Genomic DNA, 27309 nt, shown 5'->3' with positions numbered 1-27309 from the left:
CCTAGTCTCAAATTCTCAGTAATGCTGAAACTGAAAGATGGCCGTCAACATAAGAGTGTGTTCTGCTATCCCTTCCTTTTCCACCCAGATAGACTGTCTGCATAGTTTGCAGGAGAGGTGACCCAATCTTCTGCTTCCTCCTGAGAAGCACTTGTGTATGGATTATATGGAGATTATGTTATTCAGTCAAGACATGAGTGTAGTCATAGGTGGAAAATATGTTGGTTAAGGGATACAGTGGCGGTAGATTCTTGTTTCAGTTTTTGAAGTTTTCCCTCACTCTGTTGGTTTGAACGAGTCAGTAAATTCCCCTGGGGCACAGTTTTCCCCCCTGTAAACGAGCTAACATGGCCCATTTACTTGCTTTTTCAGGTCACTGGAAGTAATGAGATTGTCTGTTGGAAATGTTATTTTTATGGACTGGGAACTGTCATTCCTGTTTTAGGTGCAATTGCTGAAAGTTGAGTCCAAAATGAGAGGAGAATTTTTTTGTCATTTAGATTAGCATGAAAATTTATGAAGCTCGGTGTCTGTCCCGGTTTTGAAATACTTCTGTGGATTTCTCCAAATGGGGACCAAACTGTCCCAGGTCCAGCCTGACTTTCCCAGGGATTTTATGATACTGGGACCTTGGTTAAGCAAGACAGGACCCACCACTTTCTGGTCCCTACCCATGGCCTGTGCATTAAAAGGTCTCATTCTCTGTGATCTTCTCAGCTACCTGGGAAGAGAATGGAGTCCCTCTGAATGCTGTAACGGCCATGTTTTTCCAGGTCAAAGCAAGTATCAGGACCTTCGCTCCAAGAGAGAAGCGCTTTGTGGAAGACAGCCGCAAGCTGTCCAAAAAGGTAGGTGGCACCCACAACTGGCTTGGAGTCCCTTCAGCACCCAGGATCCAAGTATTTCTGGTTGTGGCTGGATTCTTTCACTTTGCTCCTCTCCCACTCATTCACCTGGACTCCTCATCTCCTCATTTCTTTCTCTTGTCTTCTCTCTTAAAATGGGGCTTCAGCCAGGTCAAGGAGGAGAGGCTGAAAACATATCCCTGGGAGGAGAGAGAGGGTGTGCGCCCTGCAGCAGGCCAAGCGGTTCTCTGAGCCTGAGTGTGGAGCCCAGATAACCTAAATTTCCTTCATTTGCTTCATTTTGGTTTCTCCTTTCACGGCTAAAGGCAAGGGCTCTCTGTTTGTTCAGTGGATGAAGGAATTTCCCAAGGGACTGGGGAAGCTTCTAGCCTCAGGTTCACCCGTTTACTCCCTGTGTCTAAATTTAGGCAGTGTGGGCATTTCACCCCATACTGAATTAGCTATCTCTCTTTTTGCCCACCACACTGAATTCCTTTCTTATCAGTTCAACAAAAGGTAAAGATCTAGGATGGGGGGGGCAGTGGGAGGAACTTCAAATTATTCAAAAAGAAAACTCATGACCTTTGCATTTCTTTCTTCGGTGTCCCTCCCTGTCCTCTTTAGATAGAGTCCGGGATTTCAGGCAGGACCCATTGTTCCTCTTCAGTTGTGTAACAAAGAACAAAGTGTCCCCCCTTTAAAAGTGTTTATTACTTCCACAGCTTCCTTTGGGGTGAGCAGCTGTGCATGACACAAAGCAGTTAAATATAAAGCAATCTTATCTTCCTTTTGTTTCCCATGAACTTCTGCCCCCCCTCCTCCCCACACACACACACCGAGGAAGGGACTTAGCAGTCTTCTGGTGGGAAGTAACTGGATGTTTTGTTTCAGTGCCATAGCATTGAGCGCAATAATCATTGTGTGTAACCCGAGTAAAAGTCTTCGTTATTATTATTTTTTGTCTTTTGCTCTGTTTACTTGAAAGTTAAAACCTCAGTGGAGGTAGGCAGGGCGACAGCTTTGCAAGCAAATCAAAATACTGTGCCTCCCGCTGGGAGAAAAGAGATTTCCTTTACAAAATAACTTGGCCACTGGGGTGGCTTTGGCTTTGAGAGTAGAGGGGAAATCTGGGACTAAATTCCCTAGGTGGGTCAGGACCCTCCTCAAGTCCTGCACACCGCTGGGCTACCCTCGACGGTCATAAAGTTCAAGTTCTTACTTATGAAACAAATACTTAAAACCCAAGTCTGGAATTCCCACAACCACCTGTAAGGTTAAACACAATGGCAGTCCTTTGGGGGAGAAAGGTCGAGAAGTGTCCTTACGACTGTCCAGCTGGGAAAGGGAAGGCCGGGTGACCAAAAGGTCACCTTTTGGTCTAACTAAGCTGTAATACTAGGGCTTTCTTACTGGTGTTCTCTCCAGTTGCAGCCGTACTAAATACCATCTTGACACTCATTTCCATTCGGACTCAATACTGTTCTTGGTTGCTATGTCTCTATACTGCTCTCGCTCCTTGCCACGCTGTGTACACGCACATACGTGGGCTCTCCCACGCCAAGCACGCACATGCACGCGCATGCACACAACACTCGCCTCCACCAAATGCCTGGTTGCTGCAGATCTCTCCTCTACCTGGTTTCGTACTGAACACTATTCAAACAAGCTAGTTTTCATAAAAATGAGCCATAGCACAGATCGGAACTTCTTGTTCCCGATGGATGGCAATATTTTGAAATAGTTTTAGAAGTGCGAGGACTCCGTCCTTTTTTAATGGGCGCTGCGCATAATACAATTTAAACAGCCAGGAACAGCTGGTCTAAGGGAACAGCCAGAGAATGTAAGTCTAATTGACCTCTCTGTTTTCCTTTTTTTTCAAAAACCCAGATCTTATCAAGAGATGCAGACAGAGTGAAAAGACTCACGATGGCAGTATGGAATACAATACAGTTCTTCAAAAGCTGCTTCCAGTGGGAGTCCACCCTGAGAAGTACAATAGCGTTTGTGGTAAGATTTTTTTCTTTGTAATGTTCACATTATTTGTATTTGTACCCATTCATCTCTCTAAACTATACTATAACATAGGTGATTAGCGTTTCGAAGATGTACCTAGGTAAAAGGAACCCATAAGAATTCTTTAAATTCTTCAAATACTGCTCCTATGTCATTTCTTTCTCAGCTCCAAAGAGCCAGTGTCTGTATTTCTGTGACGTTATGGCGGCATATTTGTATAGTTCTTTACATGGTCTATAAAAAGTGGCAGCTGGCAAGTAATATGACTAAAATATAACTAAATGGCTCTATTTTAGTTTTTTCAGTAAAGCATTCACAAAATTCAATATTGAAAATGTGTATCCACATCAAGTTTGGATACAATTGATCACTGCGAATTAAATGGGACTCAATACCATAATTGAGAAATACTCGTCTATATGAGATCCACTACTTTTCTCAGAACATTGGCCCATTCTCATGAGCATGATAGTATCATAGAGTTGGGGAGCTTTAAGAAATTGTCATACCTCCTGAATCTGTTACCGAGAGTCCATGGTCTTTGAAGAACATCCCGGTTGGCACCATAGCCTTTCCTGGCATCTCTCAGGCATTCTCTCCCATTTTTAAAGAACTGGTCCTTAATCAACTTAAAAATATCAGTTGTGGAGAAGATACCTAGATTGCTAATGCCTTACATGTATTTTATACCTGGTATGAATGCGAATTTCTATATGTTCTACATAGTTAAGAGATTGAAAGAGTCTTTATCTATGTAATGGTCCCAGGCAAGCTGGGTTCTCCTGTTTTCTGTTGACAGTACATCCTTCATGTTTTCATCTGTCTTGAAAGCTCAGCTTTAATTTATATGATGTATATATCACATAAATATATTCATGAGAACAAACTGATATGGAAGTAAAATATAAACATAGCTGTTATAGATGTGTGTGTTTAAATATGAACCTAAGATACTAATGCTTCATTGTGATCTCAAAGTTTTTTCCACATTTTTTATATAATCAATTATGTCACCTCCCTAAGAGAACTTTTCTTTGCCAATGGGTAACATTTTGATTGGTTTATTTTCATTTTTTTATCATTTCAGGTCATCTATGTCTTTGTTATTGGCCTGGCATTTACTTAGCCTTCTCTGGTGCTTACATCTTCCTTAGCTGCTGTCTTCAGAGGTTGCTTTTGTAACTCCCCAGCTCCACTTCCTATCCAGATTCCCTTTCAAAACTTTCCATGGAGTGTTGTGTACAATTATGGGCCTCAGAGGAAAGTGATCACAATTGGTGGCTGTTTCCAGCCAGCACTCTGGCCAGCCGCATGAGAAGTAGAGGATTTCCCCCCCTTTTTTTTTCAGTTGATTTCTGGCCCAGAGACTTTAGAAAAACAGATCTGTTGCCCTGGATTCGGTAAGGGGATGACAGAAATGATTAATGGGCTGCCGGCCTGATCCAAAGAAAGATTAAAACAAATGAATGGAAACAGGTTGTCCAGTAAAAAGTACTTCTGTACAGGAAGGTAGTCTTGCCAGGGGGCCCCTCATCCACTGCCTCTGCCTTGGGTGAGCCCTCTCTGCTGGGCACCACCCAGGAGAAGATCCAGTACCCAGGTGTTAGAAAACTGCAGTAACGTTCTCTTGTACCAAGGATCCCTATCCCAGATAGATGAACAACAGTGCTGTCCTGTCCTCCCTGGTTTTATTGAAGCCCAATGTACAAGGATACATGGCCTATGAGACCGTGGCAGGCCCTACTGTTTGTGTGAGTGGCATATTTCCTTCCAAACATCACTGGGAAAACATCAGATTTAGTCACATATCCTGTGCAGTCAACTCGCTGTGCCCAGGCACTCCAGTTTCCCAGATCCAACCAGTTACAACTCAAATAATTTTTCAAAATTACAGCTGCGCTAAACAAGTATGGATGTTCCTCTTGTCTTGACTCGTACAGAATAGTCTCATAGCCATCAACATTTCATTTGCATTTTGTTTTAGTTCATAAGCAATCTAGAAATATTGTATAAGATATGTGTATGTTACAGTCCAGATGATGGCATTGGACATAAGGTACTTGAGCTTCTGTGGGGTTGGGTGTCTGCGGGGGGGGAGTCTTAGCACCAGAACCCCAAGTATAATGAGGGATTACTGTATACATAAACTGTATCACTTATCCTGAGTATAGTGCATTGAAATGCATTCATATCCAAAAGCTTATACCATATGTAACACATAGTGCCTAGCCCATGGTGGATCTCAGAGATACCCAGACACTAAAGGGAAGATAGTTCCTGCCCCATAGCTGATGAAATAGAATTTTATTAAACCCTTTCTGTTACTATATACCACTATTATGATTATCCTTGTATAGTTTCTGCTCTTTAAAATAAAGGGCTATATTGAAATACACTTAAAAGACAGAATTAAGGGCATGTGTGTATCTGTGTGTGTGTGTGTGTGTGTGTGTGTGTGTGTGTGCATTTTACCTCCTCTTCTGTTGTTGTTTAAATTACATTGTGAGCAGTCACGCTCTTCTGGGGAGGCATGTTTTGTTCATAGAGTATTCTGTGGACTTGCTGGTTGCCCATAGAGTTCTGCTGGGGCTACACACAAAGGGACTCCACTGGGCATGTTGCTGTACCCTTGAGTATATGCAATTCTGTCATAGATTGTCTATCAGCTATCAGGAAGTTAGCACCTCAGCTAAGCTGAGCCAGAAAGTTGCAAGGTTAGGAAGAGGCAGCTCAGCATTCTGTCTGTCTGTCTCTCCTTGCAAGGATGCCCTATGTATCACCACTGGTACCCACCAATAGTTCTCCCAGGGTTAGGGCAGGGTGCTGATGCTTTTTATCATCCACCTGGTCTTTCCCTCATGGTCCACTTGCTGTCGTGGGTGTTACAGAGGAGAGCAGCCTTGTGGAGGTCTGAAGCAAAGGTTTAATCTGAGAATTTTTTCAAGAGCCAGATTGTATTGGAAGGTCCATTCCATATCTTCTATTGGAAATGAGGATGCGAGATGGCATTTGTCTATTGAAGGGCTGAATAGAACGATTTTGGTCCAACTATCTGTGATAGGACGTTTTCTGTCCCTGCGGGAGTAAGAATCAATGCTAGCACACTACATACTCAGGGAGAAAGGAAAATACTTTTTTCCTTCAGTTCACTCGAAAAATAGTCTACTAACTTCTCATTCTTTCCTGTTCTTCCAGATGAGACAAGGCATGCACATTGTGGGATTATATTTAGCATTTGCTGGCTATTAATGCTATATAAAGTGAAGCAGGCCTTAACATTTCCCTGGGATCCCTATGAGTGTATATGCATAGAACATCCCTTGTCGGAAGCTTCAGTTCAAAATTAAATCAGCGTTTTAAGATCCAAGTCCAGGGAGTGTAATCAGAAGGAGATAGACAGACGTGGAAGAATTCATCATGTTAGATTATCTAAGTATAAGCCTGACTCATGGTAGGACTTGCCCCTTGATCCTGTGGGTGGTCGCATCCCTAACGCTAGGGGAAGGATGCGATCTTGAATACTTCCTGATTTGTGCTGTGTCAAAATGGCTGTGAGATGTTGAATTCGTCATTGCAAAAATTCAAATCAAATTCAAATCGATTTGAGAGGGGAGAACATGTGAAGAGTAATTGGAAGGAGGGACATCAGAGATGTTTAAGGGAAGAAAGAGGGGGGAATCACTATATTTTAATTTAAAATATATTTGATATAAATATTTAATTAAAATACAGTCTAAAAATTAACAAATACAAAAACATATACTAAAACATGACTTATAAATGTTAAATTTTTATTTTATGGGAAACAGTCAAAACATACAAAATCATGTTTTTCACCTCAATGTGTTTAGTTAGACAGAATCTTTCCAAGAAAATTCTTATTCTGTCTTTAAAGATTTTCTTCCTTTTATGAATGTTTGCTAAATATTTTGGTGCATTGTTCTCTCTGAGCTTGAATTTAATTATAATTTGATTATAATTTAGCTTTATTCATGCTAAATTATATAATTTCCCTCTTCAGAAAGTTATGTTCTTGACTTTTCCAAATGAAAGTCGATATAAGTGCTAAGTTATTGACAGAGAGCAAATGCACCTGGAGTAAGGACTTCTGTCTGCATACTGCTCTATGAATTGATTTGTAAATATGGTATTTTTCCATGTACACATGGCTATACCCACACAGACCTTGACCTCTGGGAATACTAAGATCAGATTCTAGCTTTCCTGACTGGATGTAGTCAGCCCAAGTCATGCTCAAATGTGAATTCCGTGAGTTCCCACAAAAGCCTGCCGGTGTAGATGAAAAGCTGGGCCCACTTTTGCCCAGGTGAAAAATATGAGCCCACGCAGTAGAACGCTGATGCTCACGTGTTTTCAGGAGGTAAAGTGGAGACTGACTCTCAGATCATCTGACTTTAGCAGGGACCTGCTTTATTCCAGGGCTTCTCCTTGCCATTGATCTTCATGAGTCAGGGTCACTATTGTCTTCGGGTTTATATTCTGTCTCTCGGAGAAAGCGTACAGATTATCACAGAAATGCCGGGACACTGTATGCATTGGGGGAGATGCCTCTTCCTAGGCACTGAGAGAACGATACCCACCTGGGTGGGATTAGTTCTCCATTGGTCCCTTTGTTCTAAGTGATGGGGCTAAAATTAAATAGACTAGGCATGCTTGGGATACCCTGGGAAACAGTTCCAGCCTCAGCTATCACGTGACCTGCATTCACTTTGGAATCCATCTATGTAATCTTGGAGGCACTCGTTTTTCTTAATCCCTGGTAGGAATGTTGGCTTCCTCTACTGTGGAAGGATGATCTTGGATGATTCAAAAGTGTTTGCAGAGAAAGCATAAACAGAGGCTGAGTAAAACTAACGGGTCATGACAGGAGCTTCTCCTTTTCTAGTTTTCTTTAAGATTTCAAGTTGTTAAAGAGATAGAATGGACAGTTATTGTAGACAGTAACAAAGGCCTTCTTGTTGTCTTATAGAACCAGTAAATAACCCGGCATTTCTTGTTTAATCCCCATAATGGCTTTATGGTAGTATAGCATTTGATAGTGGGTTAACTCACAAAAATACTTTTGCATTGTGATATTATATAGTATACTGTAGAATTATAAATATGTGATTTTGTTTTTTTCTGTATAGATTTATGTATTAGCTCAGGACTCTGTTAAACGATGTGAGGTTATATTATTGCATAAATACATTTCCCTTGTGAAAAGGTAGCATTTGTTAAGAGATGGCCTCCTCCCAAGGTTTCTTTAAATAGCAAAGCTCCCATGATGCCTTTAAAGCAGTGTTGCTTTATGGAATTGTGTCGTTCCACCAATCTTTCAGACAGGCACCTACTACCCTGAGAGAGGCTCGTGTGCAGGGCATTGATGGATTCCTTATTTTATTAAGTTTTTCCTTAGACATTTGCTGTTAAGAAGTAATCTAAATCTGCCATATATCAATGGCCATCTTCATAAGGCGATGACTTTAACATCTGTGATTTTTTCCCTAAACTTTTTGAGTGTAAGAAAAATGAAGAATTCTTCTTGAGTTGATATGCCTTGTAATAGGATATATAATTTAAGGTATCAATCAACCCCTCAGATAAGGTTCGACATCTACCTCTCCATTTCCTAGTCATAGACAGTGTTTAACATTTACAGACTCCTTTGCAGGTTGAAATCCTAGCGTATTAGGAAATAGAAAATGTTTTTACTTTGAACTTAAACACAACAGTAATAATGGAGCCAGTCTTTCCGACATGCAACAGTATATGTGTAAAACACAGAGAGAGATACATGAGAAAGAGAGAGAAAGAGAGACAGAGAAAGAGAGACAGAGAGAAAGAGACAGAGAGAGAGAGAACACCATACACACACACACACACACACACACACACACACACACATATATATATATATATATATATATATATATATATATATAGAGAGAGAGAGAGAGAGAGAGAGAGAGAGTTCTCTCTGCCAGATCCCTTTAGCAAAGCCTTGAGGCGAATATAAGTTATTTTACGCACTGCTACAAGAAAACACCCGGACAGAAAAGGTGTGGAGGTTTCCATTGGCTCTAATTTGGAAAACACTATGTCCATCAAACTAGGGAAGCCATGATGCTGCGAGCTGAAAGAGGCAGCTGGCCACATGACTGCTACACCTGACTCTCAGGAACCAGGAAGGCATGAAAGCTGGTACTCAGCTCACTTCTCTTTTGTTCAAACAAGGACTCCTTACTGCCCACTAGCAGTCAAGTACTGACACCAATGGTCCAGGTGACTCTTCTCAACTCAGTGAACTCAATGTGCAACTTCACTTCACAGAAATACCCAAAAATGTGTCTCCATGGTCATTCTAATTTTTTTTTTCTGAACTTCTTAAATGGTGCCATGCAAGTGGTTTTTGGATGATTTGGATATTGGTTCATGGGATCTAAAATGCTTAGCTTTTTTTTTTCTAAGCTCAATCACTAGCTTATTCGTAATCAGCTGTACCTATATTTTATCATTCTTTTGGTGGCTGTCTCCATAGCTACTGGTGGCCACCACTGTTCATGTCATGTGGTCATTGCCTGTGCAGTTGGAGTTTAAAGATGAACAATATTTTTATAAGAGGAAATGAAAGTAAACACAAGGTTTGAACCATTTTATATGAAGGGGAGAATTTCTTAAGACATCTTAACAGTACATGCATATACATGCACACAATATGCATATAAAAGTTACAGTTCTTGATATATCATTTATTTTAATACTGATATAATGATTGCTCATCTTTTTAGCATGGAAGACACTACCCATGCTTCCAAAAACATTTTAAAGATTTTCTTCTCTGACACTTTTTAAAAGAAGAACTATTCATCATTGCACATCATGATTATAATTTTTACAACATAATTGTACCTTATATTGACAACTTCTCAGGCATTAACTAATTATGCCATTTAATAAAATTATAGTAATTGCATTTAAAAAATTATCTAAGGAAGATGTAAAAGGACACTATTAACTATTTTAGCATATTTTCATGTTTATGTTTTCCAACTTATAATTGAATTGTGCTGGCAGACAGAATCGTAGGGCATACAGACTGAGTCACTTGGTAGCTTAGAGGATTCTGAATTTGACTTATAACGCACCAGGTCTTTATTATCCTAATTCTAGAGCAATATATACTGCCAAGCCCACGTAGCCATGCTAGAAAGCCAAGGAATGATAAGCTTTGTCTCTGTGGTTTTTATGCTAGCCTCGACATCAGAACTCTGCCATTACTGTTAACTGTTCCCATCGTCCTCTTGGGCTGAACTTTGGGCAACTGTTTTTTCTCTTTGCACTTGAACACAGCATCAGATATATGTACAAGGACAAGAGGTGTGTCTTGTACACACACACACACACACACACACACACACACACACACACATCATTCTCTGAGCTTTATCCTAGAAGCCTTGCATCTTTCGGATTCCAATGAGCTCAACTTACTTCAGCCTAATCTCCAGGAGGACCCTATTGTGAGCTTGAATGTGGTTCTCATGTTAGAACCTTAAGTTTTAGATAAAGATAGGATTCTGACAGCCGTGTGACTCTTTTGTGTAGCAAATGGTTGGCTTCTTTCTTTACTGCCATTCCCCTTTCTATTATACTTCCTTCCCATTGCTGCTGGTGGTACAGCGTGTTTATGATAGTTACATATGGAGAGGCAAAAATGAACTTCTCATACTACATAGCTGTTGGTCTATCAAATTTCCTCCCCTGTTTTTCTTTTTCTTCCTGTGTCTCATATGTCTCACCCCATGTACTCTTTCCTCTCTTACCTCCCTGCTTCTTACTGCTCCTCATCCCTGTGTTTCTTACCTCCCATTCCTACTGATGTGATTGAATACTCTTTGACATAAGCAGCAGATGGAAGAAAGAGTTCATATTAACGCATCGTTCAAGGGTACAGGTCATCCTGATACAGGAGTCAAGGCGCCAGGAGCTTAAAGCAATTGGTCACGTCATATCCACAGTCAAGAAAGAGTCAGCAGTGAATTCCTGTGCTCAGTTCACTTTCTCTTTTTTATTTGGATCAGCATCCCACCAAGAGAAAGATGCTACCCACAGTAGGTGGTTCTTCCCATTTCAATCAATGCAATTAATATAACCCTCCCGAGGTATGTTCTGAGACCCATAGCACTAAGGAGATTCTAAATTCAGGCTGACAATCTGAAACATCACAATTTACCTCTTTGCCTGTGTTCTTTCACCTTCTTTTCTCATAATTGAAAACAAAAGATAATGCCTTGAATCTAAAAATATTTGATGAAAAAAATCTGTTTGAAAACCAATTTTAATAGTAAGCATGGAACATTTTTTATGACATAAGCGACAAGTACTGGCAGGAGCTGCAAGTACTAATGGGGACTGATGTTGTTTTAACAAAAGTCTTATTAAGAGTATGGCGTTGTGAAGTGGATTTTGTGAGGTAAAAATGCCAAGGTCCATGTTATATGCTGTAAGGAATGTTCAAGAGCCAACTAGTTCCAGGGACTCATTAATGTGCCAGTGACCTCCAAACCCCAAAGCATGGACCTTCACCCTCAAGGCTTTGAGAGCTGTCTTCACACTTGCCTCCCTCAAGTTCCTCACATCAAAAGGAGGACACACACTCTCTGCTTGTGTGCTGTATTGAGGAACTATACAGAATCATACAGAGTCTATGGATTATTATGATCTGGTATACCATGCATCGAATGGCACAAGTCTAGCCTTAGATTCTTACTGTTGATAAGTGTGCGGGGTACACAGTAGGCATATAAACATTGCTTCCTGGAAAAATGCCAGGATCACTGGAAACCATCTGTTCCTTTTATTCCCGTCCCTCCTCTGTTGCACTACCCAGTAGCTTCTCTTGTGCGGGAAAACCCGAGACTATCTGACAACTCTATTGTCGTCTTGTCTCCTATGCATTTTTCTCACCCTGCCTGTCCAGGGGAGTGCTAATTAGCAGGAAAAATGGCCAAAAGGCAGCCAGCAACAGGAGGGCTGGGTGAGATCTCCAACGGGAACCTCTGGTCGTTGAATCTTGGAGCATTTATTTTATTATTATTATTTTTTTAAGAGCAGAGTGCTTTTTCTCCTCTCCATCTGTTCTGTAACATGACACCTGGATGTGCAAACATTTGGAGTGATACAAAAATGGAAAAGAATAAATAGAAATAGAGAGAGGGAAGGGCCCATGTGGAATCAGCCACAGCCATTTCCCCCCTGCATAGGCTTTGACCTGTTGAAGAACCACGCTCCGCGCTTATATTTCTGGCTAATTTGATATTGCCTTTTTGTTGCAGTCTGAGCTTTGTTATTTGTTTCTAAGCTGTCATTTTTATTAGTCTCTCTGGCTGATCTTTTGGGGCTCCGCATCAGGTGGCGTGTGCTCTCATTGTCTGCCCGGGCGCTGCTAACGGAAGGCCTTTTATTGCTGTGTGATGTGGGCGTTCTTGCCTGGGTAGCCTGTAATTAGACCCACCACAGGTGACAGTTACAAGAGAGCCCAGTAATCATTCGAGCTGCCTGATCTGATGTTTATGGAGAGCAACCTGCTTTGTGGTCTGGTTAGGGTTTACTGCCGGATTGCACTACTGCCATTTGATTTATGCTTTTGAAAAGCATGTTTTGTTGCCTCTCCCTGGATCTTGAGGTTATGTCATTAGCTCTTTAAAATAACAGATAGTTGTGTGAGTATGTATGTGTGTGTATGTGTGTATTATTTGTTTTTATTTGTATGAGTTGTTCATTGGCCTAATAGCCCATATCTTACATCTTACTTATGTCAAAAGCCACATAAGGATATGAGAAAAGCCACAATCATATTCAATGCAAAGCCCTTTTGAGCAGGGCTTATGAACTATTTTAGTTTCCCCGGGATTTTCAAACCCCCACGATCTATAATTTTTTCCCTTGTCCCTTTGGAATGAATTGTCTATTTCTACACAGTCTCCTTAAAGTTTCTGCCAATTGTCAGGGAGGCTTCCTTCTTGTCTAAGAAGGAGGGAAAAAGAAAAGGAAGACATAGCGTACACTTCTTGGCAAAACCAATACTGAGTGAGACAGCCAGGGCTGCCATTTGCATCTGGAGAAGATGGAGCCACAGAATGTTAAAGTTGGAGAAATGTTTGTATTCCATCAGAGGAGCAGAAACAAGGCCTTCCTTAGACTTCCCAGAGACAGCATAAGAGCCCACCTCCCAACCCCCCAGGCCATCTCAGCCCTCCACCATTTTTACAAGGTGTGACTTTTATTGGCATTCACTTAGCTATTATGGTTTTAGTTCCCGAGTATGAATTGCATCTACACAGCAGCCACGGAATCTGTTGTTTCTTCGACATTTTCCCCTCAAGGCCTCCTATTGGAAACTAGTTTATAAGTCAGTGGAGTTGTTGGAAAGATAATGCTCCCAAGGACCTAGATCTGAATCACAACTCATGTGGGTTTGGTTGACCCTTCTGTTAGGGCGCATGGATCACCTCCATCAGGATGCAGTGAGGATAGAGATGGGGATGATGTAGATGATGACAATGATTGTAATAGTCTGAGGTCTGTGTGTTTGCAAAGTGCTGAGTTTTGACTTCTGCCAAAAGAAAGAAAGAAAGAGAGAGAGAGAGAGAGAGAGAGAGAGAGAGAGAGAGAGAAGAGAAGAGAAGAGAAGAGAAGAGAAGAGAAGAGAAGAGAAGAGAAGAGAAGAGAAGAAAAAGAAAAAGAAAAAAAAACCTGTTCTTCACTCATTGGTCTACAATCATCGTTTCTGAAACATATTTTAAAATATGCCTTCCATTTTCAAACCAGCAGCATACTGAGTGTTTGCTAATAGTAATATTGCCCCTGTTCTGGATGGATCTAGGTAGACCATTCAGAAAGTTTGTAAATTATTCCCAAAAATGAACTGTTTTCCTGAAAAATGAATACAGTCCTTTTTCAGAAGGAAATTCTATGTGCTGTCTCTGCCACCCCCATTTAGTTTGCGTTATAGGAACAAAAAGCATGCTGTGTTTGAATGTAGCTGCTGGATCCCTCCTTAAATGGAGGACTCTCTTCGGGTATTCTTACTTTTGCCTTTTATTGTGATTTTTAAATTTTCAAAAAATGTAACTGCTACCAAAGAATAATATTTATGTACGGCCACTTACCCCCCGACACACAGACATACCTTCCCCTTCACACACACACAAAGACAAGTTGGAGGAAACAGAAAAAAAAAAGGAAAGAAAAAAGAGGAAAGGACATAAAAAAGAACGGGCAAGCCGCTTGCTGCCTGTCTGCGTTATTTCAAATCCTGCAGGTGGCGGCAGAAGCCCACAGATGAGGAAAGTCCCAAGGTACTTTTCTGTTGACTACGTGGGGATTTTAATTCCAGCAATTTATTTTTAATTTGATACAATAATCTGTAAACAGAAATTATTACATCCATTTAAAAAATTTAATTTCCATGTTGTGTAATTTTCTGCTCCGTTTTTGCAGTCATTTTCTCTCACGTTATGTAGCCTGATTATGACCATGCAGAAGGGGTAGAATCTAGATCACTGTCAGAGTGGTCCAGATTTTCTGTCAATAACATGCCTTGCCTATTTGTATTGAATTTTATTTTTACATAACTTTTAGGTAAAGTTACACATTATTGCTTGTTTAAACAATCTCTCTGTCTCTCTCTCTGTGTGTATACAAAGACACATATTTAAATGTAATACTAAACTCAGTTGCTATAAGGGGTATTTTCCAACTTGGCCAATTAAGGTTAATTTCAATGTTCTCAGAATTATAGATTTCTTAAAAGATATTATCTCCTGTGAAAATTACAGCACAAACAATTGTCCTCAATTAGAAAATGTATAGCAGATATAAGAACATTTCAGTTTCTCTCATTGCTTCTTTTGGGGCATTAGGAACTCTCAAGGCAAAGTTAATGACTTAAAAAGTCAAGATTTCTTTCTCTCAAGCAGGTTAAGGTTCAGAAGTTTTTCAATTGCAGATTTTGCAAAGGCACATATTCATCTGCAATGTTTTAGTTTTCAGCGTGAAGACACTACTCTAGCGCAATTTGCTTGAGCATAAAGCTAATTTCGGCTCTCCTATTTTTTTTTTTGCAGCCTCATTTAAAAAATAAAACAAAACAAAATCCTTGCAGCGCACATTTTCTGAGGGAACTGACACGATTCTAAGGAAATGTAATTAGTTTGGTTTAATGCTTTAGGCTTTAGAAGTTGAGTGTCATCAGCGGACAACTGTGATGATCCTGGGGAAAATATCTGCATTTCTGTCGTCTTTCTTCAGAACTGTCTGCTAAATCTTATGATAAAGCTCAAAACACAATAAGGTCTGGTCTACTGGTCCCTTAAATCCAGATCGTCTTATAATAGAAAAGGGGGAGAAAAGGAGAGAGAGAGAGAGGGAGAGAGAGAGAGAGAGAGAGAGAGAGAGAGAGAGAGAGAGAGAGAGAGAGAGAGAGAGAAGTAACCAGATTTCTTATATTCTGTTTCAATTGCTCTTTCAATTACTCATGAGGGAGACTAGGGGAAGGCAAGTCCGACCCCCTGAAAACCTATTTTGCAGCCTCCGTATGAAGAATATTCAGTTCTCTGCTCTGTTAGCAGCTGACCAGAATCTAATCCATTAAAAATATGTCGTGGTAAGCAATTCTTGAAAATGTTTATAATAAATGGTGAAAGCCAAACTTCCTCTGTGAGATTAGCAGGCAGCGAGGATGCCTTCATCGGGAAATAGGTTACTGCTTGACCAGTTGTCTTGCCCAGAAGCCTTCAGGATAGAAGTTGATTTTAAAGTACTAGGATAAGGACTGTATGTGATCCCCGCCCCCGTGTTTTGCATGTAACTGTGCTGTCTATAACTCTCGCGAGGTTTCCTTCAACAGATCTATTATGAAGCTAATTTTAAGGGCAAAAGCATGGTGTGTTTTTTTGGGGGGGGTAATCCCATCCCTGTCTTGTGACCATCAAATGACCTATGCATATTCATATAACTCATTTACTTTTACAGAACCAGCCTTGTAGCTTGGGGAAAAAAATGGGGAGGGTGTGGTATTTTGCTGAGGATTGTAGGGACAATCCAGCTCTCTGCTTGATTGAAGTCCACCCTCTGCAGTGGTCACAGTTGCCCAAGAATAATGCTTTGGAGGTGGATGATACCTTTAGTATCAGGGGCCCTAGTGACTAAGAGATCAAATACACTGGCTAAAAAGCCTTAGGGAAGCATTATGTGTCTGAGGTCTGATCTATTGTCTGGGAGGTCGGCAATGTTAATGCACTCTGCAAAGATTACACACCCTCTCTAATTGCTCACGCACATCCTTAAAGGATTTAAGCAGTCAGAAGAGGTGGTGCTCCCTGGCAGTTTTTTTTGTCTTCTGCTGCAGTTGAAGTGTATCTGTCTTCCCACCTAGACCACTCGATCCCCCACCAGGTTGGACGGCCCACGTCTCTAATGAGGGAGGAAGGGAACCAGAGATGATGCTTACAGCATAGTTCCTACTTGCTCTTTAAATCCCATGGAGTTTACCTTGTGAGGAGAGCGCCACTGTGCCCCATGGGGCCTTCACACAGATCCAAAGCTCTGCACTGATTTCTGGCCCAGTGTGTTTTCACCATCTCTTCTCTGTGCTGAAATGCTACCCGGCAGTTTGTATTGGGGTCCGATCAGTAGATTAGTTAAACAAGCATGGGGGGAAGTGTGAGCGTTAATGTCTCTGGATTTCCTCCATCACCGAACCACACACGTACACAAATACACACCTCCCTAATACTGGTATCTGAAACACACACTCACATGTGTAGGCATGCATGCACACACAAGAACGCACACAGCCAGACAGATTCTAAAATGGTAACAAGACCGTTCCACAAATAGCAGCTGCTAGCTCTGTCCAGAACGACACTGCAAATTTCACTTAGCATGCAAGCCCACTTCTACCAACTTTGGGGTATGTTTATGGAATCGTGTATACCTGGGAGCCCATGAAGCAATGTGATCATTCCTAAATGACACCAAAAACCTAAAATGAAGGCTTGACTGATTCTTTCACAAGGCCGTTTAGGGAGCATTGGTATCTGTGTGCCATGTCTGTAATCTGTGTGGCTGTAGGAGTGGGGAGGGCAGGTCTCGATACCACCCTGGATGTTCTCTCCTCACCGGGCACTGTTGCATCACCGAGAGGTTCTCTCCTCACTGGGCACCGTTGCATCACAGAGAGGTGCGGATCCCTCTTAGAGCAGCCCCAGCTATGCATACGGCTTGCGAATATGGCCTGAAGCCCACAGTATAATATTTATGTCACGTGCGAATGAGACCTGGGAGGATTCCCTGGGATTCACGATGCTACTGAGTGATGGGTGGGGAAGGAATTTTTTTTTAAAAAAAGAAATCTTTGCTTTCCCCTTGGGATTTTCACACGTCTCCGTTGACAACACGGTAGTGTACTCATCCCGAATAAAGCTGTCAGTGTGTGCATTGCGTGTGTGTCTTGAAGACGCTAAGCAGATGACAGGAGCAATTGCTGGAGGGAGGAAAAAAACACATTTGAGTCAAACTCTTCAGAGGGCGCTTCTCGAGGCTCTCCGGCCTTTGCTGCTTCGACGTGGTGGACTTCTTCTCACACATTTTCTTTCTGTGTGTGTTATCTCTTACTGTGGGTAGATTGCACTGAATGTTTCATCTGTATATAAAAATTAAAAATTCAAACAAAAATCTGGCCCACATGAAGAACAGGCCCTTTGGGCATATGGTTCATTATGCATATTCGTTTAATTACTCAAACACTTGTGATGGCTTTTCTGCCCTTGCTTTCAACTTCCAAAGTTGGAGCTCCTCTATTGCTCGGAGAATCCAGCGCCGAACTCTGTTTTGAAGGTGGGGGGAAGAAAAGAAAAGGAGAAGCAAAAAGACCCTTTGAAGAAACGATGTAGTTCACTCAGAAGAGGTAGATTTTTTGATATGCAGCGGAGGGGAGCTGGCATTCCTCCCCTCCTCTGGCTCCCCTCTCATCTGGCTCTCTCCTGCCCAGTCCCACCACAGCCCCACCCCCAGCTCCCGGGGTTGCTATTACTGCTGTGAGTTCATACAGCTATGAACAGGGAGGTAAGGTGAGACTAAAAATGCAGGTTTCTGGCATGTTCGTTCGCTGGGAGTAACTCAGGGAACGGGAGGATGGAGCTGTCTGCATTTTATCCGTTAGAATGTGGCGGCTATGAAAATGTGACTTTAATTGATTTTTGAGGGCAAACAGGTGGCAATGGTTTAGACAGTCCCTGGTCTCAGTGCCACTCCTAATTTGAGGCTGTACAGAGAGTAGCTCTGTTAAGCAGTCTCCTGGCTTTGGTGTTACCTGGATATCTGCCTCTCGGCTTTTAAAGATACGCTGGAAATAGTTGCATTTCCTGATCCTTTCAAAGGGTTCTGTTTCTAAGCTAGTTGCAAAAAAGGGACTTTATTTTCTACTCTTGCTATTAAATGTAATATTAAAAAAAAAATCTCAGCGTGGATGCTATTGTGTGGCCCAGTGAGTCACACAGTACACCTTTTAGTCCATCCAGCTTTACTTGTGAGTGTTCACTGTAAGGAGTTAATGGTCTGGTTTGAGGCCTCTGGCTTCTGCTACACCTCCATTCTGGGTCCTCACTGGGATTCCTCTTGGATATTGTATTGTTGCTTGTGTACTGGGGATCCTGCAGCTTTAATTCTGCAGGTCAGGCCCCTTCTCACACTCTAGCAGTTTAGAGATGAGGTGGGGATTGGGGTGGGTTACCTCCTAGTCTTATTTTTTTGCTGTTGTTATTTAATTTATTTTTTGCTTGTTTGTTTATTTTTGTTTTGTTTTATTATTTGGTTTTATTTTTAAAGTTTGGTTTTTTTTTGGTGGGCGGGAGGCTGCAAGGGCAGAGAGTTTAAGTGAGGGCATGGGGAAATGAGTGGGATTGGGATGCATGATGTGAAATCCACAAGGATTCAATAAAAATTTTTTAAAGAGTAGTATTTTTGTCCTTTGGTATAACAAACACATTCGATAGAATTCAGAAGATGTTTAAATAGGATCCTCGTGGTCTCTCTTCATCTAGGCAAAGGCCCATTTCTTTTTTTACATGATGCGACAGATTTTCCGCCTGCTAGGTCATAGTGGAATGTGTGCTTATTCTGTTTTGACTAGACTTGAACTTTCTTGTTGGTGAGGAAAAGATTTCTGGGTTGAATATAGACAGGGGTATGGGAACTGTGCTGTGAGGCCTTTTGGATGGTTTCCTGATTTACAAAGGAATCCTTACTTTAGGAGGGGATTTCCTGAGCTCCTGCTGATGCATAGTTTAAAACCTCTTGAATGTGCCTATCTGAGAAAGGCCAATCCCAAATCTGGGCAACACATATGTTGTTCAGTGTCAGGTATGGGAGGCTCTGATGCAAGCACAATTTTCCTTTCTAATTAAGTAAAAATAATACTCAGAGAGGTACTCCAAGACATGCGTGGTGGAATTGCTAAAGGAATTCTACTTTGCTACACAACACACCACTCACTGCTCACTCTGCGAGAGGCCCTTGTACTTCAGCAGACTCAATGTATCTTAAGCAGGTTTGGTGCAGATGCCCTATGGTCCCGCTGCTTTCAGTCCCAGAAACTAAGCTGCAGATAGGGTAGCTCAGCCGAGGGAACCCCTGGGCTCTAGTGCCCCACTCCTGCTAATCATCAGCTTTACCTAGTTGATATCGGACCTGCCCATACCTTGTCTTTCTTCTGATCATTCTGGGAACCTGAAGAACCAATGACTAGTCATGGTTCAACTTTAGTCATAGTGACAGCGTGCTGGTCTCTGACTTTGGACAGAGAGCCCTTTCCCAACGAGCTTTGTCCAGCTGCACTATGATTAGAGTGGGCCTCTTTCATCCCCTCCTATGAGGATACCAAGCCGTCTAAAACAGTGCTTCTGAAAGGAGTGAGACCCTCACCAGTTCACACAGGGGAACTCTTGGGTTTTGACCTCTTCGGATACCCAGCTTCTTAAAAGAATACATAGAGATGTAAGAAGTTTCCGTCCCTTTCTTGAATGAGAATAGGAAACTTGCTGATGACAGTGAAAAAAATGTATTTCTCGAAATTAGGCTTTCAACTGCTCAATTACTGACTTTGACAAAAATTCATAATGAGAAATTGATTGTCTGATTGTAAACTTGAAATTATGAATATTGCAGGGGAAAGCCAGCAGTTACTGCACACTAGATACATGTCTTTCCTTCAGTTTAGTGGCCTGTCCTTTATGTGTGATGTGGAGATTGTTTGGGGCCATGAGTGAAACTGGAAGCATCAAGAACTGTACAGCACACAAGGGCCATAAACATCATGCAGACATCACAGACATCAAAGTGAGGCTATTTTCCCAGAAAGAACATGGGGAGATTACTGAATGAGAAATGAGCATATCGGTGGCATATTCCTGTAATCTAGGACTTGGGAAATGTGTAGATTATATGCATGAGTGATTAACTCTGAGTCTCCAGTAAGAAAAGCTCTGCTGTTGCATGAAGGGAAAAAATCAAAGCACTTCCCCTAGGAGTCAGTTAACTAAGAGCAAGTGCGGATTTGAACTCTTTACTTCATGCTCCCCGTGGCTTCTGCCCTCCCTCTGTTGAATGAGTCTGCATCTGTACCGGCATCTGTATCTCTGTCTATCCCCTTCTATCTGTATGGAGAAGAAATGGGATACTTTACTGAAATACTTAACAATTTTACAAGGGCTTAAGTCATTGACTCCAAATGATCGCAGCTGACCCAGATAACGAACATCAATGTTTGTCAACCATTATCAAAAATTGTTGCTTTCATTTTTTCTGGTTTGTTTCATGAAGTTGATTTCAGCCTCTGTATTTGAAACTTTCAAGAAATGATACACATGCATTTTCTGGGCTAGGGGCCTGGGAGATGCCTAATTTAAGATTGCAGCTACACATTAGCTTAGGTTATCAAAGTTGATCGCATGGAAATCCAAGAGAAGTAAGGTTGATTGCTACAGCGTTCTCTTAAAGGCAGGTTAAACAGGCTAAGTAAACACAAGGATAGCAGTCTTTAGCTTAAGTGACTCCAAGGTGTATTATTAACTTTGGCTGTGAGATCCAGCTCAAATTGCAGCCTCTTAGGATGTAAGAGATATTGTCAGAATATTGCATCTCCACAGGGAGGAAGAGACAGAAATACCACTGCGAAGTGGAGGCTATAACTAGTTTATATAGTGAGTTCCAGGTTGAGTAGCTCTGCAGAACCCAGATTGGAATGGAAACAAGCTGTATAATGTGATAATATGGCCACTCCATGGTATGCTTAAGGGGAAGGCTTTTATTATAGATATAAGAGAAAGACATCCAAAGGCATCTAAAGAGTCCAGAGGAGAGGAAGGAGATAGAACACGGCCAGCAGACTGAACCTGGTCATGAGAGAAGCAGGAACGAGGTGGGGGAGGGGGATAGAGCCAAACAGGAGTAGCAGGAACATAAGGAGAAGGTGTTCGGGGAGAGAGCCCCTTGTTCATCCCGGCCACCCAGAACCAAAATAACCACATAGAAACTGTATTAATTAAATCACTGTTTGGCCCATTAGCTCTAGCTTCTTATTGGCTAACTCTTGCATCGTAATTTAACCCATTTCTATTAATCTGTGTATCGCCATATGGTAATGGCTTACCAGCAAAGTTTCACCATGTCTATCTCCAGTGGCAGCTCCATTGTATCTTCCTAACTCTGCCCTTCTTCTCAGCATACAGCCTAGCTTTTCCCGCCTAGTTCTGTTCTTCCCTGCCATAGGCTCAAAGCAGTTCTTTATTCCTTAGCCAATAAAAGCAACACAGAGACAGAAGGATCTCCCACACCAAGAAGGAGTAGCTGTGGTGGTGATGAGGGAAGCCCAGTGACCTGGAGGGACTCTAAGGTAGGGGAGGAGATGAGAAGGGCTAGGATAGCTAGTATGGACTTTGAAATGTACAACTGGTACTTGTGATACTGAGGAACCTGGAGGCCAGTATATACTTTGGTATGCTCATAGACACCACCATAGGCAGCCATTTGTCCCTTCTTCAAGTGATAAGAGGAAATGACTTCTTTTAGTGGGTGGGGGAGGAAGAGACTAGCTTCACAGATTCCTGAGGGATGCTGGCTTTTGTCTAACCTCCAAAAGTCTTTCCTTTTATAGTCCAGGTTGAACTCATTCATATATATTTGAAATACCTTTTGGTATTTGGGGAAATGGAGTTCCCTTTGGACCTAGCCATCCTCAGATGTCACATATGCCCACTTTCCAAGGCACCAACATACCGCTCATTGAGTCACGTTGGCGTGGCATTGGGAGTCCATGCACTCCACAGATGATTTCAAGCCCTGCTCCTGGTGTCATGGTAGTAAAAGCCCACAGTTCAGCTTGTGGTGCAGATTTCCTCCAGACCACTGTGCTCTTTTCACACCCATGTACCATGGCCCTACTACAGATGAGTGACCACAAGTAAAACTTGCCTAGATCTTTATTTTGCAGTGTTTATATTTTGATCTCCCAATTCAATTCAACCAGTGTTTGTGTATCTGTGACGGGCTAATTCCATCTTTTGTTTACTATGATACACAGACAAAAGTCATTTATGATCTCTTAATCCAAAGAACAGATAATTCTGAAGTTAAAAATGCATATGTACAAAAGTAACCATGATACAATAAAAGTCTATGTGCTTCTTCTCTGGTAGAAAAGCATGGTGTGTTCCATGTAGAACAAGTGGTGAAAAGGGAAAATGAATGTCCCTGGGGATAATTTAAATAAAAACACTGGGAAGAGAAACAGAGGAGGTTACTTTTGAGTTGCACAGATTTATATCTTGGAATTTAGAGGCTAGGGAAGGATACACAGAGAGGGTAAGTACAGAAAACTGCAAGTTTAGGCCATTATTTGATTTAATGGGCCTTGACTAGCAAACTAAGAATTCTCCATACTTAGTCTAAAACTCTACAGGGTGGGAAGATGTAAAAGGCTGTGAGCAGGAGAGCATGCTGAGCAGTAAGACTTGCTTGATGATGTTGGTCCTCTTGTGAAAGAGATCTGGGGAAAAGCATTAGGAATCATTTAGGAAATAGAAACATTAAATAATCTGGGTCCAGACTCAGAAGCTGGGAAATGGTTCGGGTTACATTTGGTCCACTGTGGCTGACTATGCGTCCATGGAGAGGAACCAATTGACTATTACAGAATGATTGAAGCAGTTAGTTATATTTAAATGTATGGGTTTATGTCACGGACATTTAAAAATACAACTTCTCGTTGTGAAATATATTTAAGTCTCACGAAAACATACAAAAAATATTTTGTAAAGAGTTTCAATGACCCCTGCTTTTTCTTAGTGATACCATATATAATCACAAATGTACCGTGTATTGGTACATTTGTGGATTGGGATTCTGATATTATTAACTCCAGTATGAGATTGATTCCTCTTTTTCCAGTTGTGGCGTGTGCTGGGTAGTTTCAGTGAGCTCTTCATACAGTAGGCAAGGAAAGAATGCCATCCTCACGATGCTCAACTGTCCCAGTGACACACAGGGCCTCTCTTGTATTTCTTCTTGGTCACCTCTCACTATTTCCCATCACTGTACTACTGACTCATGGACTGTGAGAAAAAAAATCATAGAGTATGGGACCCATTAAGATGAAGTAAATTCATTTGGTTTAGTGACCTGAAGATCCATTCCAGTTCTGTGTATCAAGAAGTCATCTGTCTCATCATTTCTTAACTGCTTGGAGGGCTGGACAATGACAGACTTAAATTTACATAAATAATTAGATAGTGCTCAAAATGGGCCCTTTGAGAGGAGTGGTGTTTTAAGTTATCCACTCCCAGAGTCCCTCACCTGGGATTCCCATACTATTCATCCATTTTACCTGTTTGATCAACGTGGATGTTTTGGTTCATAACCATGCCAGTGAGTTTTAGTTCTGAAGTGGTTGTAAAATGGCCAGGGCTTCATGGGTTGATGTATTACTACAGGAAAAGAGAAGGCTTCCATGTGTCAGGTAAATTGGGGAAATAATGCCAGGGTTTAACTTCATGTAATTAATGTGATGGAATTCCTATTCCTTCTCCATTCATAGAAGAGTTCTCAGCAATGAGTGACATTCCTTCCACTTGATTGTGGTTTTGCCACTAAAGGCCATTCCTCTCTACTTTATTCAACATTGCCTAATTTTGGAAGGTCTGATAGAGGAAGTGATGTGAGATTTGATGTCTTCTTCTGCGACTTGAGAAGCAATCCAATCAGCATTACTTTTGATGGCCATATTGTTCTGTAATTTTCTGAGTTATTTTCTTCTTTTCTCATTAGACTTTGGGTTGATTCTAGATTGTAGATTTTGTTTTACTTTCCTTTTGGCTATTATTAAGATTTTAAAATAAATATTCATATACATGTCATTTGGTAGACATGTTGAAGAGTTGAGATTATGGTCCCAGTGTAGAGACTGTACAGCAATATTCAGGATCTTTTTAAAAACTTCTTAATACTTCTCATAAAACTTGTAGAGTCAGAACTCTGGGAGTTGGACCCATGTCTTATTTTGATAGATTTCCAGGTATTCATATTTTTTTAAAGTTTATATGGACTGTTTTAGAATACAGGACTTCGGGAGTATCATATACACATAGATTGTTTGATTAGCTAGTGCCAATTATGTTCCAAGTCATTGATCATCCACATCCAATTGAATTTATCTTTCTTAATCTTACAAACATCTGTCTCATCTGACTTCTTAATTTCATCAACTGGTGTGTAAGAAGTATTCAAATTTGGTCAAAATTTCATTTTTCTCATAATGAAAATACATTTTTCTCACTAATGACTTTTTTATGTTTGAAGAAGTTTGGGCTCCTCATACTTTGTTATTCTGTTATGTATTTTCCCCGGTGCCACCCTTTTACAGTGATTTGTAGCATTGTACAAACTATATAATTTAGGTATAAGTCCTTTGCAAAGCAAATATTTTCTTAAGGCTCTGTCTACCTTTTGCAGGCTCATTGTGTATGTCATTCTTTGATTAAGCAGCACCTACCATGTCAAGTTTCTTACCCACTGTACTTTACACTTTGTATAAATATTTAAGGAGTCCTGCCTTAGCTCTTGACTTCTTTAAAGTTTTATTGTTCTGACCTTTACATTAATGTTAGCCAACTGGTAGTTTTATTGGAGAATTTCATAAATGCATATAATGTGTTGTAATTAAATTTATCTCACAGTCACTCCCCTACAGTTTCTCCACTATCCCTACAAAATAATTGGATTCCAATTTTATGTATTGTATTTTTGAACACACTGAGTCCACTTAGTGTTGTCAGTCATAGTTGGAAGACTCCCAGATTGGATCCTTAAAAAGCATTTGACTCTCCTTCCAGCACCTAGCAGCCTTGGTTAGTGGTGGGACCTCATGCCCCCCTCCCCTTCCTATGGGACCTTGTCTGGCTTGAGCTTGTACAGGTCTTCTGCATGCTCACACAACTCCTGTAAGTTTATATGTATAACTATACTGTCGTGGTCAGAAAATGGTTTTCCAGTAGGTATGGCTCTTTAAACCTTCCTGCCCCTTTTTCTTAATGAGTCCCCAAGCCTTGGTAGAAAAGGATATGATTTAGGTGTTCCAGCCTAGGCTGAAGACTCCACATCTTTTGCATGTTGACCAGTAGTGGGCCTCCATATTAATAGCTATCTACTAGAAATGGGAAGCTGCCTCTCTGATCAGAGTTGAGAGATACCATAATTTATGGTTGTAAAAAATAAATCATAAGGAATCAGTTCAACGCATGTTCACTTACAAAAAAATATTAGGTTCTTTCTTTGACTCAACTAGACACAAATTCTTGATCCCTTTAATGGTGCCAGACATGAGTTCGATCTTTGGATAGGTGCTTAAATATAACTTAGAAAGTGGTTGGTTACTTTCATAACATTGGTGCCACTATTACACTAGTGCACATATCTTTCCAAGCTGATCATTATTTTAGCTCACAGAGTTCAGTGATGGGTAAGACCATTAATAACACTTCCCCCTCAGTAAAATGAACAATCTTTCCTACAATGTGATAACTAGTCAGTAGGGTATTAAGCGTCCAACCCAGTACAAACTCACTCTTTCCATGTTCTATAAATCTATTATAAGACATCTTCAGCAATAGGGTCTTAACATCAAGTTCTAGAGGGTAACCAAAACTAAGGGCAATATCTTGTCATGTTTGGTTGTGGTCTGCATGATCCCGCTGACCCAAAACTACAAGACACATAACTTGTTCCTATCATTAGACCTTTTATTTGACAGCCTATGATGTGGATTTTTTCAGAAGTGTTTAGTGTTGTTTATCCCTCCCCATAATCCCTACTTGACCCTCCTTGTTCCCCAGACACACTTGGGTTTTGTAGCTCCATTGTTTCCCCATTTCCCCTTCATGCCACATGCCTTCCATCTTATCTCCCTCGAAAACATGGCTCCTTTCTCATTTCCTGACTCGTATGATCATGCCAATTTAAATACATATATCCAAAGAGTCAATGATAGCATCCACAGATGAGTATAAAGAAGGTATTTATCTATCTGGATCTAGATTCTCTCACTTTAAATGACTATTTTCACATCTGACCTGGGGATTTTACAATTTCACATTTTTATAAATGACAGAAGATAATGAATCATTGTATAAATGCATCACATTTTGACATCCTTTTTATTCATTACTCATACAATTTATTGAGTCGTTTCACAAATTCAGAGGTATCCGTCTATGCTGACTCGCTCCTTTTCAAATCCAAGATACTTCAGGTAGTTGTTCCCTCTGCTAACACTCCTCTCTGCTGTATTCTTCAGCAGTGGGAATGTATGGAGGAGAATGATTCATCTGTGGTTTCTAAGAAACAAAAAGAGAGACACACAGGAGCCATGGTCTCAATATAACCTCTGAAGACATACCCCAGTGATGTACCTTCCTCTGTAAGGCCCTGACTTCTGAGTGTTTTTTCACCTCCTCATAGTACCATGAACTGGGATCCAAGCCTCTTTCTACACGTGCTTCCTTGGGAAAAAATCATGGTCTGCTTATAAATGGTTATCAACAACTTCCTATGTGTTTCTATAAAAGACCAATACGGGTATTCTTCTGTATTGTTCTTTTATAGATTACCATACCATACATCAGAGATACATCATTAGACGTAGTATAGATTTTTTGATTTCTGCTTTATCTATAGAAATATTTTTGCTAAAGTCATGATTTTATTCTTTCACATCAGTGTAAAACTATTTGTTTTCCAGGGAAACAGAATAAGACAAAACCAATATTGCAAGTAATAGACCCAAACCTAGATTTTTTTACACCAAATCATATACATCTCAACTCACAGGTTTTTG

At 40.9% G+C, this 27309-nt stretch overlaps 1 protein-coding gene across 3 annotated transcripts in view; it reads left to right on the top strand.

Moving 5' to 3' along the window:
- Mctp2 (multiple C2 and transmembrane domain containing 2) overlaps positions 1–27309 on the top strand; it is a 223919-nt gene that overhangs the window by 145534 nt on the left and 51076 nt on the right. For all 3 annotated transcript variants that reach the window (XM_075952326.1, XM_075952327.1, XM_075952328.1), the window contains 2 exons: positions 774–848; positions 2733–2852. In XM_075952326.1, coding sequence (XP_075808441.1) covers positions 774–848; positions 2733–2852 — 195 coding nt within the window. The remainder of the gene's footprint in view (positions 1–773; positions 849–2732; positions 2853–27309) is intronic.

Source organism: Microtus pennsylvanicus, chromosome 18 (genome assembly GCF_037038515.1).
Source record: "Microtus pennsylvanicus isolate mMicPen1 chromosome 18, mMicPen1.hap1, whole genome shotgun sequence".
Taxonomy (NCBI): domain Eukaryota; kingdom Metazoa; phylum Chordata; class Mammalia; order Rodentia; family Cricetidae; genus Microtus; species Microtus pennsylvanicus.
This window is presented reverse-complemented; position numbering and strand designations above follow the sequence as displayed.